We start from the raw sequence: 17,411 nt of genomic DNA on the forward strand, positions 1-17,411 counted from the left end.
GGTTGGAGGTTATGGAGATGTAGTGTCTGAGGGGAATGTGCAGTGTGAATATTAGGAGGAGGTGCAGGATTATTAAAAGTATTATACAGAGGGCTGAAGAGGGGGTTGTTAGAGGTGGTTTGGACATTTAGAGAGGATGGAAACAAAATAGGACAATGTGGAGGACTTATAAATCCATAGTGGAAGGGAAAGTGAAGTAGAGGTCGTCCTAGGAAAAGTATGAGGGAGGGGGTAAAGGAGGTTTTGTGGGCAAGGGGGCTTAGACATCCAGCATTTGTGAGCGTGTTAGATAGCAAGTGGGAGCAAGGTAACCTTTATGAAGGAATTCTGTGAAACTGGTCAGCCAGACTAGAGTTCTGGAGGTGGGAAGTACAGTGTCTGCACTTCAAAGCAGGGGGTTGGGATATTTGCAGTTTTGAACTGCAATAATGGCACACCTCTAGCAAGACATTAATGGAATGAGTGATGGTGAAAATGTGTTGCTTCTTTTCGGGGTCACCCTACCTTGGTGGGAGACAGCCGGTGTGTTAAATACTCTATCTCATCTCTCATCTTTCTCTCACCTATCTCTATCTCTCTCTCTCATTTACATATATCTATATCTCATCTCTCTATATCTATCTCATCTATCTCTCTCACACAACCTGTACATAAAATGTGACTACTGTACAATAAAACTATTGCTAAAGACAGGCTTTGAAATTAATTTAGATGTGAAAAGAAAAAGCAGTGTGTACTCACCCTTTATCCTGACTGGTCATAAATATAAAAAAAAATACATTGGGCAGGGGGTGGGTTAAGGTAAAGAGAATGGGGGAGAAGAGGTGAAGAGGGGAAAAGGGGAAGAAGGCAGACTGGATAAGAGGGGGTAAATGGGAAGATGGGGTAGGAAGAGAGGGAAAGAAAAAGGGGGAGCTAAACATGTAGATTTCAGTTTATATAACACAATGGTCCAAGTCATACTGAAATGTCACAAGTTTCAGTCTCCTATGGGTGGGTTATTTGTGTATACTCCCATGAAATCCTTAATTACAGAAGAGTGAAATGAGAATGGGGAAAAAAAAAGCTAAGCTGTCATATAAACAGCAATGTAGATACTGAACTAAGAACCCAGTGTAGTTTTAGTTAGAAACCATTACTTATTGAGGAATGAGGTATATACTCAAGCAATTTTCCCCTCGGTCGTGCTTCCATGGGCAACCAAGGTCAATTGGTCTTCTACCTAAAACTGATTCATAAATATACAGGCAGTCTTCTACTTCATGTTAGCTAGAATGCTTTATAATACAAGTAACAAAGGTGATAAAATAATAGAAAATCCTGTTAATAGAAAAATTTAGTTATACTTAAAACAAATACTGGGATCAATACATGCATGAAAAAGGTTAAGAGCTTATTGATCTACTTTTATTAATCATGCTCAATGTACAGTATGTTATAATCTGTGATGAATCAAGTAAAGACTGCCAGTCTCTTGTTCACAGATTACATCACTTACTGAATGCTCTTGTATAACTCTTTGATCTTTGCTTGAATGGCAGGGTTTCTTAATCTCACTATTTCAATAGCTCGACTCTGTAGTTCATTCTTGCGACCAGTTTTATTCTTGCCAGCGTATCCCAAGAGCATCTGAAGTTCTGAGACCCGAAAGGTCATCACCATTCTCTGTTGGAGAAGAAGTCTTGGTACATGAGTACATGATCAATAAGTAATACTCACACTGTTTCTATATGCAGTCTAAAGGTACTCTATTTGTATTACATTTTTCATTAAGACAACACAAACATGCAATTAGCCACATTATGTAGAAACAAAACTAACAAGGCCTGTGCATAAAGATGCACAAGAAATCCCCTCACCTCATCCTATATGCATGAAAATTGTCAAAGAACAAAAACATTATAAAGGGACTAGATGTGGTTTGATCGCATCAAGGTAACTGAGGTAGGTACTGTATCCCAGTATACTACCTCAATTTTTTATACGTAAATGAAATAAAGCCTCTCTCATTCTCACTTTCCCCATCCCCTCTAACCCCCTCTCTTCTTTCCCCATCTTCTGGCACCCCAATGCCCCTACTCTACAGTATACTGTACATGACAGTCTTCTATTGTGCTGAATTTGTAGTATGGGCTCTTGAATTATTTAAAATATTCAAAACTTGATAATGAAAGAAGACTAAAAATATATGTACTTAAATCTTTAATGATGCTCATAACAATCAGAAACTCCCAAAACTAATTCAAGAGCAATGATAATGTTACTATCACAACAGCACAAAAAAGAGATAGGCTGGATAACAAGATACTTCAAAGCAAACAATGCAAAGGCAATAACAATACAGCACTCTCTAAAGCTTGTGTATTCTCTACACTGGAATACTGCTGTACATTAACAATCCCATTTAAGGCAGGTGAAATAGCACATCTGCATAATATATAGACAACTTTACATCCTATATCAATTCAACCAAATACCTAATTATTATTTCAAGGACTAACACACATTGCAACAGTTCTAGGAACATGACCAGTGCTTGTATATAATGTACATAAATGTTAGAACAGTAGCACCATGAAACACCCGTGCTTATGCTGTGTAAACGTGGTTTGAAAACAATGTGCCAATGACACCACTGGTGTGGGAATTATGTTTCACACATTGGATGGATATACATGTATGTGCATCATGCACATTGGCCTTATGATCCCCAGTTACTGGAAAATGTAAGAAAATACAAAACCACAGAAAAAAGTACAAAAAATATAACAGAAAAATGTGGAGCACGCAGCATCGCCAATTTTGTGGTCAGTAGGTAATTGACCTTCAATTTCATGCCTTCGTATCTATGTAGTACTGATGGGAAATTTTTGAGTTTCGTTACCACCAGAAAAATGGACTCTTATTTGATAAAAATTATTTTTTAAATACAGACACTGAGAGCAATTCAATTTTGGGGTCCTGACAGTGAAGAGGTTTGGTACAGAACATTAAGAAATAATGCAATAATCATTAAGGTACATTGTCCTCCCTTCAAACATAGGAGAAATTGTCAACAGACCCCAGTCTTCAGGCCATGATCAGCCAGGCTGTGTTGCTAATGTCCAACTGCATACAGCGAGCTCCAAGAACCTGACTGATCGGTGTCAACATGGAAGTCTGACCTGGGACAGGGCCACAGGGGCCCTGGAGGACAATGACTAGCATGAATGAAATAGGTGGAAGGTTATTTATTAGCTGCTACGTGGCTCTGGGATTATCTTTTCCACAGCCCAGTATCAAACCAGCCATCCTAGGTGCAAAAGGAAATATTACAGGATTAAGAATTATTATTAAAAAGCACACACCAAAACGAAGTTTTTCTTTTTTTTTCAACACATCGGTCGTCTCCCACTGAGGCAGGGTGACTCAAAAAGAAAGAAAATCCCCAAACAGAAAATACTTTCATCATCATTCAGCACTTTCACCTCACTCACACATAACCACTGTCTTTGCAGAGGCACTCAGATATGACAGTTTAGAAGTCCCTCCAAACTGCCAATATTCCAAACCCTTCCCTTAAAGTACACGTAGTGTACTTCCCATTTCCAGGACTCAAGTCCAGCTAACTGGATTTTCCTGAATCCCTTCACAAAATATTACCCTGCTCACACTCCAACAGCTTGTCAGGCCCCAAAAACCATTAGTTTCCACTCACTCCTATCTAACATGCTCAGGCATGCTTGCTGTAAATCCAAGCTCCTCGCCCACAAACCCTCCTTTATCCCCTCCCTCCAACCTTTTCGAGGACGACCCCTACCCTGCCTTCTTTCCCCTACAGATTTATACACTCTCCAAGTCATTCTACTTTGATCCATTCTCTCTAAATGACCAAACCACCTCAACAACCCCTCTTCAGCCCTGTGACTAATACTTCTATTAACTCCACACCTAACCACCCCAACCAACATACACGACCGACTACACCATCAGCACCATCCCCTACAGATCCCAAAGAATGACCCTCCAGCAAAGAGTCCGACGCTTCATCCACAAGAACTTCCCTCGACCAAGAATCCTGAGTGACCTCCCTGAAGAAGTAGAAGAATGGATACCACCAGAACCATTCTACACCCAGTAACATGGGTTAACGCTCCCCAATCCTGGGTGACCCACTTCTGTCAATCAACACCTTACAACTAACCTTGTACCATCTACAACCATCCTACAGCAGGACACCGCCCCAGGAAATGCTTAGTAAATCAACTCCAGGAACGCAACCAACCTCTATCAAACTACCTGCAACTACCACCTGCAGTCGCAGCCTTGTGACTGACCTCTTGCAAAAAAAAAAAAAAAAAAAGCAATTGCAAACAGTATGCATCCTTCCAATTCAGTGGCACACCGGTATACAGCTGATATAGCGGTGTGCAATTGATGGGCAGGAGGTATACCTCTCTCATGAATTCAACTTTTACACGACATACACACACACGTATTTAAATTGCACTAAAGTGGATAGGCCACTTACCTTTAAAACCCCACCTACCCCACCACCCTCCCAAACCTTTCCAACATTCTATCCTTATCCATCCTTCTTCCTCCCCCATCTTACCAAAGCTCTGGGCAGAACCTCACCTCACCTCCTAATTTCCGCACTCCAAATTCTCTGCATAATATTTACATCACACATTGCCCTTAGACAGGACATCTCCACTGCCTCCAGCCACTTCCTTACTGCAGCATTTGCAGCAAAAGCTTCACACCCATATAAGAGTGTTGGTACCACTATACAGTGGACCCCCGACTTACTATGTCCTCAACCTACGTTAAAACTGACTTACGATGCTTGTCAGCGTAAAAATTTGACCCCAACCTATGTTGAAAAACTTTTCTTGCATCATTCGTCCCGAACGCAACCGTCTGGTCCATCTGGCCTGAGCGCCTCAGCTGAGCTAGTGTGACACTGTTTACAAGTCGGGGCAAACAGCTGAATGCATAAATGCATACATTCAATAAATTTTGTATTATTCCAGTGCTTTTAGTGTTTGTAACTGCTAAATAAGCCACCATGGGCCCAAAGAAAACTTCTAGTTCCAACCCTGTGGTAAAAAGGGCGAGAAATACTATCGAAATATTATCGTACCATGGTCAGCTGCTGCTGCTGCACCACGGTCAGCTGCTGCTGCACCACGGTCAGCTGCTGTTGTGCCACGGTCAGCTGCTGCTGCTGTAGCATCGTCAGCTGCTGCTGCACCACGGTCAGCTGTACTACTCGAAGATGTGGAGAGACTGTTATTGGTGTTGCTTATCGCGAATACCGAGAAACAATTAACCCCAGAGGGTTAGCCACCCAGGATAACCCAAGAAAGTCAGTGTGTCATCGAGGACTGTAACTTATTTCCATTGGGGTCCTTAATCTTGTCCCCCAGGATGCGGCCCAGACCAGTCGATTAACACCCAGGTGAACAGGAAAAAATGCCTGGAACTAGTGCTCATATTGGTGAATTTAAGGCCAGCAAAGGCTGGTTTTAGAGATTTAAGAATCGTAGTGACATACACAGTGTGATAAGGCCTGTTCTGGAAGAAAATGCCAAACAGGATCTACATTACTCAGGAGGAAAAGGCAATCCGAGGACAGAGTGTCTCATCACTCATCACTACATCTTCAATAAAAGTGTCATTTATTCTTCATTTAGTACATGCACAATATATCCTCCATTTTGTGTGTAGGAAAATGTATATTTCATGTGGTAAAAAAACAAATTTCATACTTTTGGGTGTCTTGAATGGATTAATTTGATTTCCATTATTTCTTATTGGGAAATTAATTAAACTTATGATAATTTCGTCTTACGATGTGCTCTCAGGAATGGATTAATATCGTAAGTCAGGGGTCCACTGTACTTTCATACATTCCCTTTTTTGCCTCCATGGATAATGTTTTTTTTTGCCTCCACAGATACCTCAATGCACCACTCACCTTTTTTCCTTCAGTTCTAAAAATGAAGGTATGTGTATACTAAATGTGTGTAAAAGTCTAAGATTTGCCTGTCATCCTACATGTTCATGAGACAGGCAGAGAGAGAGAGAGGCAGAAAAGATAAGCCAGCCTGCCCTTTCACATTCATTTGACAGGACAGTAGCATTAACTTTTAAAATATTGTACTGTATTTTTACAAGCCAAGTTATGCTAAATTAAATAAAGGTTTGAAAGTGTAGTGTTTTACAGTAAAACTTTGCCTTGAAGAGCAATGTATGATGTCACTGTTGTTTAATGTTATAGATAAAGGTTATAAAAGGGTGTCCCGCAGCTCGATCATTAGCACACTTAGCTCACACACTGAGGTCCAGGGTTCAAATCTCCTCCAATACGGCTGGAAAACATTAGGAACATGTTTCCATAAGACACCTGCTGTCCCTGTTCACCCATCAGTTCAAAATGGATACCTGGGTGATAGTCGACTGGCGTCGGTCGCATCCTGGGACAAACCTGGCCTAATTTGCTTGAAATGCTCAGCATAACAAGTGGCTTTCTATACAGAAGTACATATGTGATTGCTGTCAGCTAGGCCTTTCTACCATGTACATGTACTTGTAGAAAATAAAGATATTATATTATACATGTACTATTATTAAAATACAAGTGTTGTGGGCTTCAAAAGTAAAGAATCTGATATTAAGTGGGGGTTGTTATGATTACTCTTTGCTGATAACACTTATTTGGGTGATTTGGAAGGAAAGTTGCAGAGGCTGTTGGAGTTTTGGAGAGTTATATAGGGTACATGTGAATATGTTCATGTTAAAGGTGTTTACCTGGAGTTTACCTGGAGAGAGTTCCGGGGGTCAACGCCCCGGAAGAAAAGTATCAATGGATACAAAAAGCGGAATGTACATGGTTTCTGAATTTGTTGGAACTGATGAGTGATAATGGTAATAATAATGGTGATAGTAGTGGTGATAATGGAGATAATTATTATTTTGGATTTTATCATTCTTGATTGCCAGTTCTTTTAAGAAATTTACAAGTGTTTGCACACTAAGCCATAAATGCAAACTGATTAGAAACAAATACTAAAGTTTATAAGGTATCAAAGGTATATATATATTCAAAAGTGAGTGTAAGCATCAAGATCATAAGTTCTAACAGAAATGTGATTTCCACTGAGACCTGAAAACACGAAAGGATTCCTAACTTAACACGACACTAGTAGCCTGTGAAACAATCTAGGAGCTACGTAAAAATAGGCTCTCTGCAAATAATTCCTCAAAAACACAAGGCTCAGTCAGTCTAAAAGGGTCCACGACAATTTGCAGAAACATTCCTGAACCAGATGCAAAAGGTACATAGAAGCATATCAGCAAGACACTGAGTTCATTAAATTTAATAACTTTAAATGTTAATAGTTTAAATTCAATTCTTGCTTAGTTCAATCGCTAGCACACTCGGCTCACCCACTGAGGTGCGAGGATTGAATCCCCAGTAAGACTGGAAAATATTAGGATGTGTTTCCATAAGACACCTGCCATCCCTGTTCACTCATCAGTAAAACGGGTACCTGGGTGTTAGTCAACTGGTCTGGGTCACATCCTGGGACAAAATTGACCTAATTTTCCTAAAATGCTGTGATAACAAGCAGCTTTCTGTATAGTAGTATGTCACTGATGTCAGCTAGGCCTGTATACCTTGTACATGTACATGTACAAGGTATACAGGTATATATTATTATACAAGTAGGGACTTGTAGGAACAATACAATATAAACCTTCGTAATTGATATTGACTGGAGCTGCCCCAATCGAGAACCCCATTTTTTTTTTTTTTTATTAACACATCGGCCGATTCCCACCAAGGCAGGGTGGCCAGAAAAAGAAAAACTTTCTTCATCATTCACTCCATCACTGTCTTGCCAGAGGGGTGCTTTACAATATACAGTGGACCCCCGCATAACGATATTAATCCGTTCCTGAGAGCTCATTGTTATGCGAAATTATCGTTATGAGAATGAATTTTCCCCATAAGAAATAATGGAAATCAAATTAATCCGTGCAAGACACCCAAAAGTATGAAAAAAAAATTTTACCACATGAAATATACATTTTCCTACACACAAAGAGAAGGATACATGCACAATATATATTGTGCATGTACTACTATACTAAATGAAGAATAAATGACACTTACCTTTATTGAAGATGCAGCAATGACTGAAGAGACACTGTGTCCTGGGAGTGCCTTTTCCTCCTGAGTACTGTAGGTCCTGTTTGGCATTTTCTTCCAGAACAGGCCTTATCACACTGTGTATGCCACTACGATTCTTAAATCTCTCAAACCAACCTTTGCTGGCTTTAAATTCACCAATATGAGCACTAGTTTCAGGCGTTTTCCCTGTTCACCTGGGTGTTAGTCGACTGGTGTGGGTTGCATCCTGGTTGACAAGATTAAGGACCCCCAATGGAAATAAGTTAGACAGTCTTCGATGACACTGACTTTTTTGGGTTATCCTGGGTGGCTAACCCTCTGGGGTTAATTGTTTCTTGGTATTCTCAATAAGCCACACCAACAACGGTGCTACAGCAGCAGCAGCAGCTGACAGTGCTACAGCAGCAGCAGACGATGCTACAGCAGCAGCAGACTTTACTACAGCAGCAGCAGCTGATGGTGGTACAGCAGCAGCAGCTGACGGTGCTACAGCAGCAGCAGCAGCTGACGGTGCTACAGCAGCAGCTGACAGAGCAGCAGCAGCTGACAGTGCTACAGCAGCAGCAGCAGCTGACAGTGCTACAGCAGCAGCTGACAGTGCTACAGCAGCAGCTGACAGTGCTACAGCAGCAGCTGACAGTGCTACAGCAGCAGCTGACAGTGCTACAGCAGCAGCTGACAGTGCTACAGCAGCAGCTGACAGTGCTACAGCAGCAGCTGACAGTGCTACAGCAGCAGCAGACGATGCTACAGCAGCAGCAGACGGTACTACAGCAGCAGCAGCAGCTGACAGTGCTACAGCATCAGCAGACGATGCTACAGCAGCAGCAGACGGTACTACAGCAGCAGCAGCAGCAGCAGACGGTACTACAGCAGCAGCAGCAGACGGTGGTACAGCAGCAGCAGCAGATGGTGCTACAGCAGCAGCAGCAGCTGACAGTCCTACAGCAGCAGCTGACAGTGCTACAGCAGCAGCTGACAGTGCTACAGCAGCAGCAGATGGTGCTACAGCAGCAGCAGATGGTACTACAGCAGCAGCAGCAGCTGACGGTGGTACAGCAGCAGCTGCAGCAGCTGATGGTGCTACAGCAGCAGCAGCAGCTGCTGACAGTGCTACAGCAGCAGCAGCAGCATCAGCAGTTGACCATGGTACCACAGTATTTCGATAATATTTCTCACCCTTTTTACCACAGGGTTGGCACTAGAAGCTTTCTTGGGGCCCATGGTCACTTATTTTGCAGATAAAATCACCAAAAACGCTGTAATAATACGAAATGTTCCGATTGTATGCTTGGATGTTACCGCGGAGGCTGGCTTGTAAACAATGCCACCGGCGGAACATGTGAGGCTGGCTCAGGCCGCACATTAGACGCATCTCGGATAAATAGTGTTGAGCGAGTTTTTAGCGGTATGCGAGGCAAAATCTTAGCGATAAAATGTATCGGTATGCGGATTTAACATTATGTGATGCCAACGGTATGCGGGGGTCCACTGTAGTTATAAAACTGCAACATTAACACCACTAACAAATTTTTTCAAACTTCTACTTATCTTCGGTACACACTTGTCTATTTTTCCATGTACAGTGGAACCTCGGTTTTCATGAATTCATTCCAGAATTTCTGACAAAAACTGAATTGTACGAAAACTGAAGCAATATTTCCCATAAGAAATAATGTAAATCCAATTAATCCATTCCAGACACCCAAAAGTATTAACAAAAAAACATTTAATAGAGAATAACTATAGTTTTACATACAGAAAACAATGAAAAATAAATATAAATGACTAAATAAGCAATTAACATCACTTTTACCTTTACTGAAGACTTATTGGCATATGGAAGACAATTCGGAGGGGAGAGGGAGGAGAGGTTATTGGATGGAAGGGGAATCCCCCTCCATAAGGACTTCAGGTATCAAGGCCCTATCCAGGGGTTACTTCCCTTCTTTGTCTTTTACTGGCACTGAACCCCTGTTGCACAAAAAATCTGCCCAGAGAGGTCTGTTTCTGGCATCTCTAAGATTTGCCTAAAATGGGACAAGGCATTGTCATTGAACATGTTGCAGACATGGCTTGCAACAGCTTTGTTGCACACATGTCCTTAATCACTGAAGAAGGCACATTTTCCCCTCTCTCTTCCTCCTCTTCTGAAGCAATTTCCTCAGCTGCGGTCTGTTGCTGTTCCAGTTGAAGGTCCTGCAGCTCTTCAGTGGTTAGCTCTTCCCTGTGGTTGTCCACCAACTCTTCCACATCCTGGCCACTCACATCCAACCCCATGGACTTACCCAAAGACACAATACGTTCCACAATAGCAGCAGGGTCGTCAGGGTCAGCCTCAAACCCTTCAATGCTCACTCGACGAGAAACAAAGCCAGACCGAGTCAGAATGCATGGGATGCTTTGTGTGGGCAAGGCAGGCAGACGCATTTGGTACAGTGGACTACTGTCAACTCAACGAAAACCGTGCAGATGAACGAAAACTGGATAAAATTTTGACGAAAAAGTCGTCAAAAACTGAACTCAACAAAAATCAGGGCATATGAAAACCGAAGTTCCACTGTATTTCTTAATAGCTCTTATTCCTGTAATATTGTATTTTATTTATAATTTAGGCAACGTGGTCTGGGACCAGGCCATGGAAGCAGTGATCCCTAGAGCTATTAACAGTAAATTACTAACTGAAATTCATACATGAAGACTCCAGTAATACAGACCAATACATTAAAATTCTTAAACTAGAACTTGAAAAAGTAACCTTACCTAGCCTTTGAAGAAATTTCTCCCTCAATGGAAATTTAAATAAAAATATTATGGAATGCCTGTATGAAATTTCTGTAAAATAAATAAATAAATCAAAGTTTTAAATCTAATTTTTGTTCAATTTTTCTGGATAAAATTCATACTGTTACACCACTATACATATTACAGTTCATGTTCAATTACATCTCATAGTTCTTGTTGTTATATTTATGGAAAAGCGCTAAACCCAGAGAGGTCATAGTGCCTGGGAATGGGAGGAAATAAGGCTAGATCTGAGAAAGGGAAGAGTAGCTCTAATTCCTTGCAACAAGAGCTCTTCACCGGCATCGAGGTAACCCCCTTGAAGGGTACACAAGCAAAAAAGTGCCAAGATTTAATATGATTAAAACATGACTAAGGCTGTTTGCAACACTTAAATATCTGACCCATTTACATATGTACACTGGTACTCACATTACTTGTCCATATTTGACACCCACAACAGTTATGCTATTTGCAATTTCATACTGCTAGTGCATAACTTATCAATACAGAGTTGATCTGCAAATAACAAATCCAGCCTACTATTCACATAAGGTAATATATGTAATATTTTTGTGACTTAATTTGTCTGCATAAATAAGTAGTTATGATGTAACCATAAATAAACATGAAAATAGTTCATTATCACTAACTTGTTTAGCTATTAAAACTTTGTGACCTAGTCCCTGGCTTCTATAATCTTTTGACTACCACCCACAGGATATGTATGGGGTGCATAATAAAGACTAAACTAAAAATTACACTACCTATTCACAATCACTGAATATTTAGCATGCAATGTATTCAACGGAGCCAGTTTTAATATTCTCTTTTAACAATAACAATACAACAATTTCATAAATCAATTGAGAGAACCTGTAAAAATAATGAGAGATGTTGTACCAGCATAAAAAAGTTATGAGCAACTGAGTGAATAATAACTGAAGATACAAGCATATGCATGCCAGCGATCTCATCATTACTCCAAGTCTTTGATTAATCCGATTAAGTCTTCATTTCTCTACTTGCGCAGTGTTCTTCCATGTATAAATTCAACACACTAATGACAAGAACTAGACTAACATAACATGAACTTAGGTTTACATTGTTGAATAACTGATGGTTCTATTTTAACAAGTCACTGAACCTGCTGCCTGAATAATACTACAACTTTGGTGATTTGCAAAGTCTATGACTTCAACTAACACCAATTATGAGCGTCATACAAATAATAAATATAGGTACAAGTATACACGTTTCGGGTGCTTGTAAGAATTAAGATACCAGAATACAAAAGTTATGAATGGCGGCATGAATAATCAACAATACAAGAATACACAACAGTTAGGAGTACCTGTAAAAATTATGAAGGGAAGATACAAGCATACACATTATGAGTGGTGGCAAGAATAAGTAAAGACACTAGCATACACAACAGTTACAAGTGCATGTGAGAATAACGAGTGAAGATACAAGCATATACATCAGTTAAGTGGCTGTATGAATATTGATGGATCCCAAAGTACATGCACAGGAGTCCATGTGTCAGCTGAGGTGAGGTACAATAGTCCACATAATACTGAAAACAAGCACATTTCCTGGACCTACAATTTCACTCATCTAAACGTACATTAATCACACACTAACACTAGTACCCACACCTATCATCACTCAACATCTAGACACACGTTAATCTCAATACTCTTACTCACACCTTCAAACCAAAAACAAACTAGCCTTAAAATTCTCCAATAGAAACCACGCATAATATATATTCTTGGTTTAGTACCCATTAACATTATTTCCGCCGCTGAAGAGGAACACTCATTATATATTTTGTTTCTACTTGAAAATGGTCACACACCCGCTTTAAAGAATACTACTCTGGCCCCTAAACATTAAAATGTATGTGTTACCCGCAACTGGTCTTCTGAATCTGCCATATTTGTTTGGGTTTGTTTTCAGACCTGAAGCAGACGCCACGAAGATCCGCAAAACTTATTTTCACCTAGATATCATTCCTCACACAAAATGCCTTCGATTTCATATTTTCGCATACGAGTACGTTCCTAAATTCTTGTTTATTAAGACTGTATTCACTGGGATATCAGATGTTTAATAATTGCGGGGTTTTGGGGAGAATATATTCATACGACGCGCGCTTTTCTATGCCCTGTAGGGCCGGGCCGAGTGAAGCCTCTGGGTTATCTCAGTGGTCGTGGCCAGAAGTTAACATGTATCCTAGTTGTATCCATCCATCCTCTTACTGACCACACTCTATGGGGGTTAACCTTACTAAACGGAGAGATGCGCGTATCATCCACAGTGCCACGTCAAAATTGTGCCTTTGGTTTACCAATGGAGTGTGAGCAAACTACTGTTCAAAACCTTTGTTTGCTCCATTAACAATAAACAGTTTTCCTAGTAACCTGACAAGGTAAAAAATATTTGAAGCCCTGTCTAAATCTGAGATCATGAAGAGTTAGATATCCATTCAGTTTGACATTATTACTGGGAAAAAAGTTACAAATGATTTACATTTTTGCATTTTACATATCATCTGTTTAAGTAAGCAGTTGTTTTTAAGTGATGAGGCTTTAACGTAGGATATTTCAGGGAAGACAAATTAGAATTATTTTCATCGCCTCTGTTTTATATCTTACTTTAAATGTCAGTTTTACGTCCGTCAATAAAAACAATCAATATAAGCCTAGCCTCCTCTACCTCCATGAATGCTAAAGGAACAGCATAGGGTGAGCATGGAAATAAAACAAAAAGTGTATACCTGTGTATGCACGTTTAAGTATGTATTACTGTGCGTATGCACTTTTTCATGTGTACACAATGTATTTATTTGTGTGCGCAGTGCGCATGTGTTTGTATATCCATATGTAAACTTTTTCATCCATGCCTGTGCAGCTGTATACCTATGCGTATGTATGTACTATGTACGCACCTAATTGTACTCACCTAATTGTGGTTGCAAGGGTCGAGACTCAGTTCCTGGCCCCGCCTCTTCACTTATCGCTACTAGGTCCTCTCTGCTTCCTGCCTCCACTACATCACTTGATAGGCTATTCCACTTCCTGACGACTCGGTGACTGAAGAAATACTTCCTAACATCCCTGTGACTCGTCTGAGTCTTCAGCTTCCAATTGCGACCCCTTGTTTCTGTGTCCCCTCACTGGAACATCCTGTCTCTGCCCACCTTATCTATTCCACGCAGTTTTTTGTTTGTCGTTATCATGTTTTCACTGACCCGCCTGTCCTCTAGTGTCGTCAGTCCGATTTCCCCCAACCTTTCTTCGTAGGACATTCCCCTGAGCTCTGGAACTAGCCTTGTTGCAAACCTTTCTCGAATTTCTTGACGTGCTTGACTAGGTGTGGGTTCCAAACTCGTGCTGCATACCCCAGTATGAGCCTGACGTACGCAGTTTACCTGGAGAGAGTTTCGGGGGTCAACGCCCCCGCGGCCCGGTCTGTGACCAGGCCTCCTGGTGGATCAGCCCCTGATCAACCAGGCTGTTGCTGCTGGCTGCACGCAAACCAACGTACGAGCCACAGCCCGGCTGATCAGGAACTGACTTTAGGTGCTTGTCCAGTGCCAGCTTGAAGACTGCCAGGGGTCTGTTGGTAATCCACCTTATGTGTGCTGGGAGGCAGTTGAACAGTGTACAGTGTCTTGAAAGATTCCTTACTAAGGTATAGGAACGCTGTTCTCAGGTTTTCCAGGCGCCCATATGCTGCAGCAGTTATCTGGTTGATGTGTGCCTCCGGAGATGTGCTCGGTGTTATGGTCACCCCAAGATCTTTCTCCTTGAGTGAGGTTTGCCGTCTTTGTCCACCAAGTCTATACTTTATCTGCGGTCTTCTTTGCCTTTCCTCAGTCTTCATGACTTTGCATTTGGCAGGGTTGAATTCGACAAGCCAGTTGCTGGACCACGTGTCCAGTTTGTCCAAGTCACTTTGTAGTCCTGCCTGATCCTCATCTGATTTAATTCTTCTCATTAACTAACATCATCTGCGAACAGGGACACTTCAGATATCCCTCCCATCGTGTCATTCACATATATCAAAAATAGCACTGGTCCTAGGACCGACCTCTGTGGGACCCCGCTCGTCACAGGCGCCCACTGTGATACCTCATCATGTACCATGACTCGTTGTTGCCTCCCTGTCAGGTATTCTCTGATCCATTGCAGTGCCCTTCCTGTTATACACTCCTGGTCCTCAAGCTTCTGCACTAATCTCCTGTGAGGAACTGTGTCGAAGGCCTTCCTGCAGTCCAGGAAAATGTAATCAACCCACCCTTCTCTCTCGTGTCTTACTTCTGTTACATTGTCATAGAACTTCAGAAGGTTTGTGACACAGGTGCATGAGTGTGTGTGTGTGTGTGTATGAGTTTGTGTATGTGTGTGTGTGTGTGTGTGTGTGTGTGTGTTTATGTGTGTGTGTGTGTGTGTGTGTGTGTGTGTGTGTGTGTGTGTGTGTGTGTGTGTGTGTGTGTGTGTGTGTGTGTGTGTGTGGGTGTGTGTGTGTGTGTGTGTGCGTGTGTGTGTGTGTGTGTGTGTGTGTGTGTGTGTATGTGTGTGTGTGTGTGTGTGTGTGTGTGTGTGTGTGTGTGTGTGTGTGACTCAACAATCAATATTTGCACCAATAACTCACTACAGTTGTGACCGGGTGTAGAAGTGTGAATTGCTCATTACTCTAAAATTTGTTCATGATTGTAGCCATGTATAAACGCAAGTAACCATTCTTACAGTATTCATTACCTTTGTAACTTGTGAGTTCATTACCTTGTACCTAGTTCAGCCATCAAAACTTTGGGGCCCAGTCCCTGGACCCATTGTGTACCTCTATAATCTGTTAATACCTTTGTAACTTGTCATGATTGTGACTAGACCTACCTGGAGTTCATTACCTTTGTAAATTGTGAATTCATTACCTCTGTAACTTGCTCAGCCATCAAAACTTTGAGGCCCAGTCACTGGACCCATTATGTACCTCTGTAATCTTTTGACTACCCCACACAGGATGGGTATGGGGTGCATAATAAACATATTAAACTAACTTCCATGAATCTGTGCTGGTTGTCGTTTATAATCTCGTTCCGTTCCAGGTGCTCCACTACTCTCGTCCTGATAATCTTCTCCATGACTTTGCATACTATACACGTCAGAGACACTGGTCTGTAGTTTAGTGCCTCGTTTCTGTCCCCTTTCTTAAAAATGGGAACTACATTTGCCGTCTTCCATACCTCAGATAGTTGCCCAGTTTCAAGGGATGTATTGAAGATTGTGGTTAGTGGCACGCACAGCTTCTCTGCTCCTTCTCTAAGGACCCATGTCCGGACCCATCGCCTTTAAGGTATCAAGGTCACTTAGCAGCTTCTGCACCTCCTCCTCCATTGTTTGTATGTCATCCAATACTTGATGGTATATTTCCTGTTCGTGTTCCCCTCTGTGCTGTCTTCCCAAAGCCTTCTTTCCTGTCTCTACTGTAAATACATACTTCCTTAAATCTCATGTTGAGCTCCTCACATACTTCGTGATAGTTTCTTGTGAGTTCCCCACCTTATTTCCTCAGCCTGATCGCCTGATCTTTGTTGTCTTCCTCCTGATGTGTATATATAAGTACGTGTGCATATGTATACATGTGAATATATACACTTGTGCATATGTGTATACGTATGTAGCTGCATGCATGAATGCGCATGGATGTTTCCTCTTTTTTGTATGAGAATATATGCATGTGTATATGATGCATTCACATAGCGCAATATATATATATATATATATATATATATATATATATATATATATATATATATATATATATATATATATATATATATATATATATATATATATATATATATATATATATATACATGGAGAGGGTTTCGGGGATCAACGCCCCCGCGGCCCGGCCTGAGACCAGGCCTTGTAGTGGATCAGGGTCTGATTAACCAGGCTATTACTGCTGGCCGTACGTAAACCGACGTAAGAACTGCTAGGTGCCTGTCCAGCGCCTTCTTGAAGACATCCAGGGGTCTATTAGGTACACATAAGTACAATTACCATACATATTGTAAATTACCTAGGATAATCTAAAAAAGTCAGACAAAGTGACTTATATCCAACTGGAGCATTGGCTCAAAATCAATATAAAAATTCAAAATCTTTATTTCCTTGTAAAGCTTACAATGTGTGGGTAACATGTTCTAAAATATTAATTACAAAGGCATTTCGGGCAGACTAATTGACATAGGTTACGGAGCAGTATATTTGAACATACATTATTAGATACATAAGTAAATGCATACCCAATTAGGTACATACACAATGAGATTTATAATAGTGAGGTGGTACGTATCACATAATAATATTACAAATGGTAAATTTAGTAGTGGGATAGGATTTGTCTTGGCATGATACACTGTTTC

At 41.0% G+C, this 17,411-nt stretch overlaps 1 protein-coding gene across 7 annotated transcripts in view; it reads right to left on the reverse strand.

Annotated features, from left to right (window-relative positions):
* Positions 1-13,280, reverse strand: part of Su(var)2-10 (E3 SUMO-protein ligase Su(var)2-10) — a 239,724-nt gene extending 226,444 nt beyond the window's left edge. Inside the window, exons 1-2 of one of the 7 annotated variants that reach the window (XM_070082312.1) lie at positions 12,883-13,160; positions 1,499-1,665 (exon numbers count right to left, since the gene is read on the reverse strand). In XM_070082312.1, the coding sequence (XP_069938413.1) occupies positions 1,499-1,665; positions 12,883-12,909 (194 nt within the window). In that variant the 5' untranslated portion in view covers positions 12,910-13,160. The other 6 variants (XM_070082315.1, XM_070082311.1, XM_070082314.1 and 3 more) reach the window with 6 other exon arrangements.
* Between the last annotated feature and the right edge of the window lie 4,131 nt (positions 13,281-17,411).

Source organism: Cherax quadricarinatus, chromosome 7 (assembly GCF_038502225.1).
Source record: "Cherax quadricarinatus isolate ZL_2023a chromosome 7, ASM3850222v1, whole genome shotgun sequence".
NCBI classification, from domain to species: Eukaryota; Metazoa; Arthropoda; class Malacostraca; order Decapoda; family Parastacidae; genus Cherax; species Cherax quadricarinatus.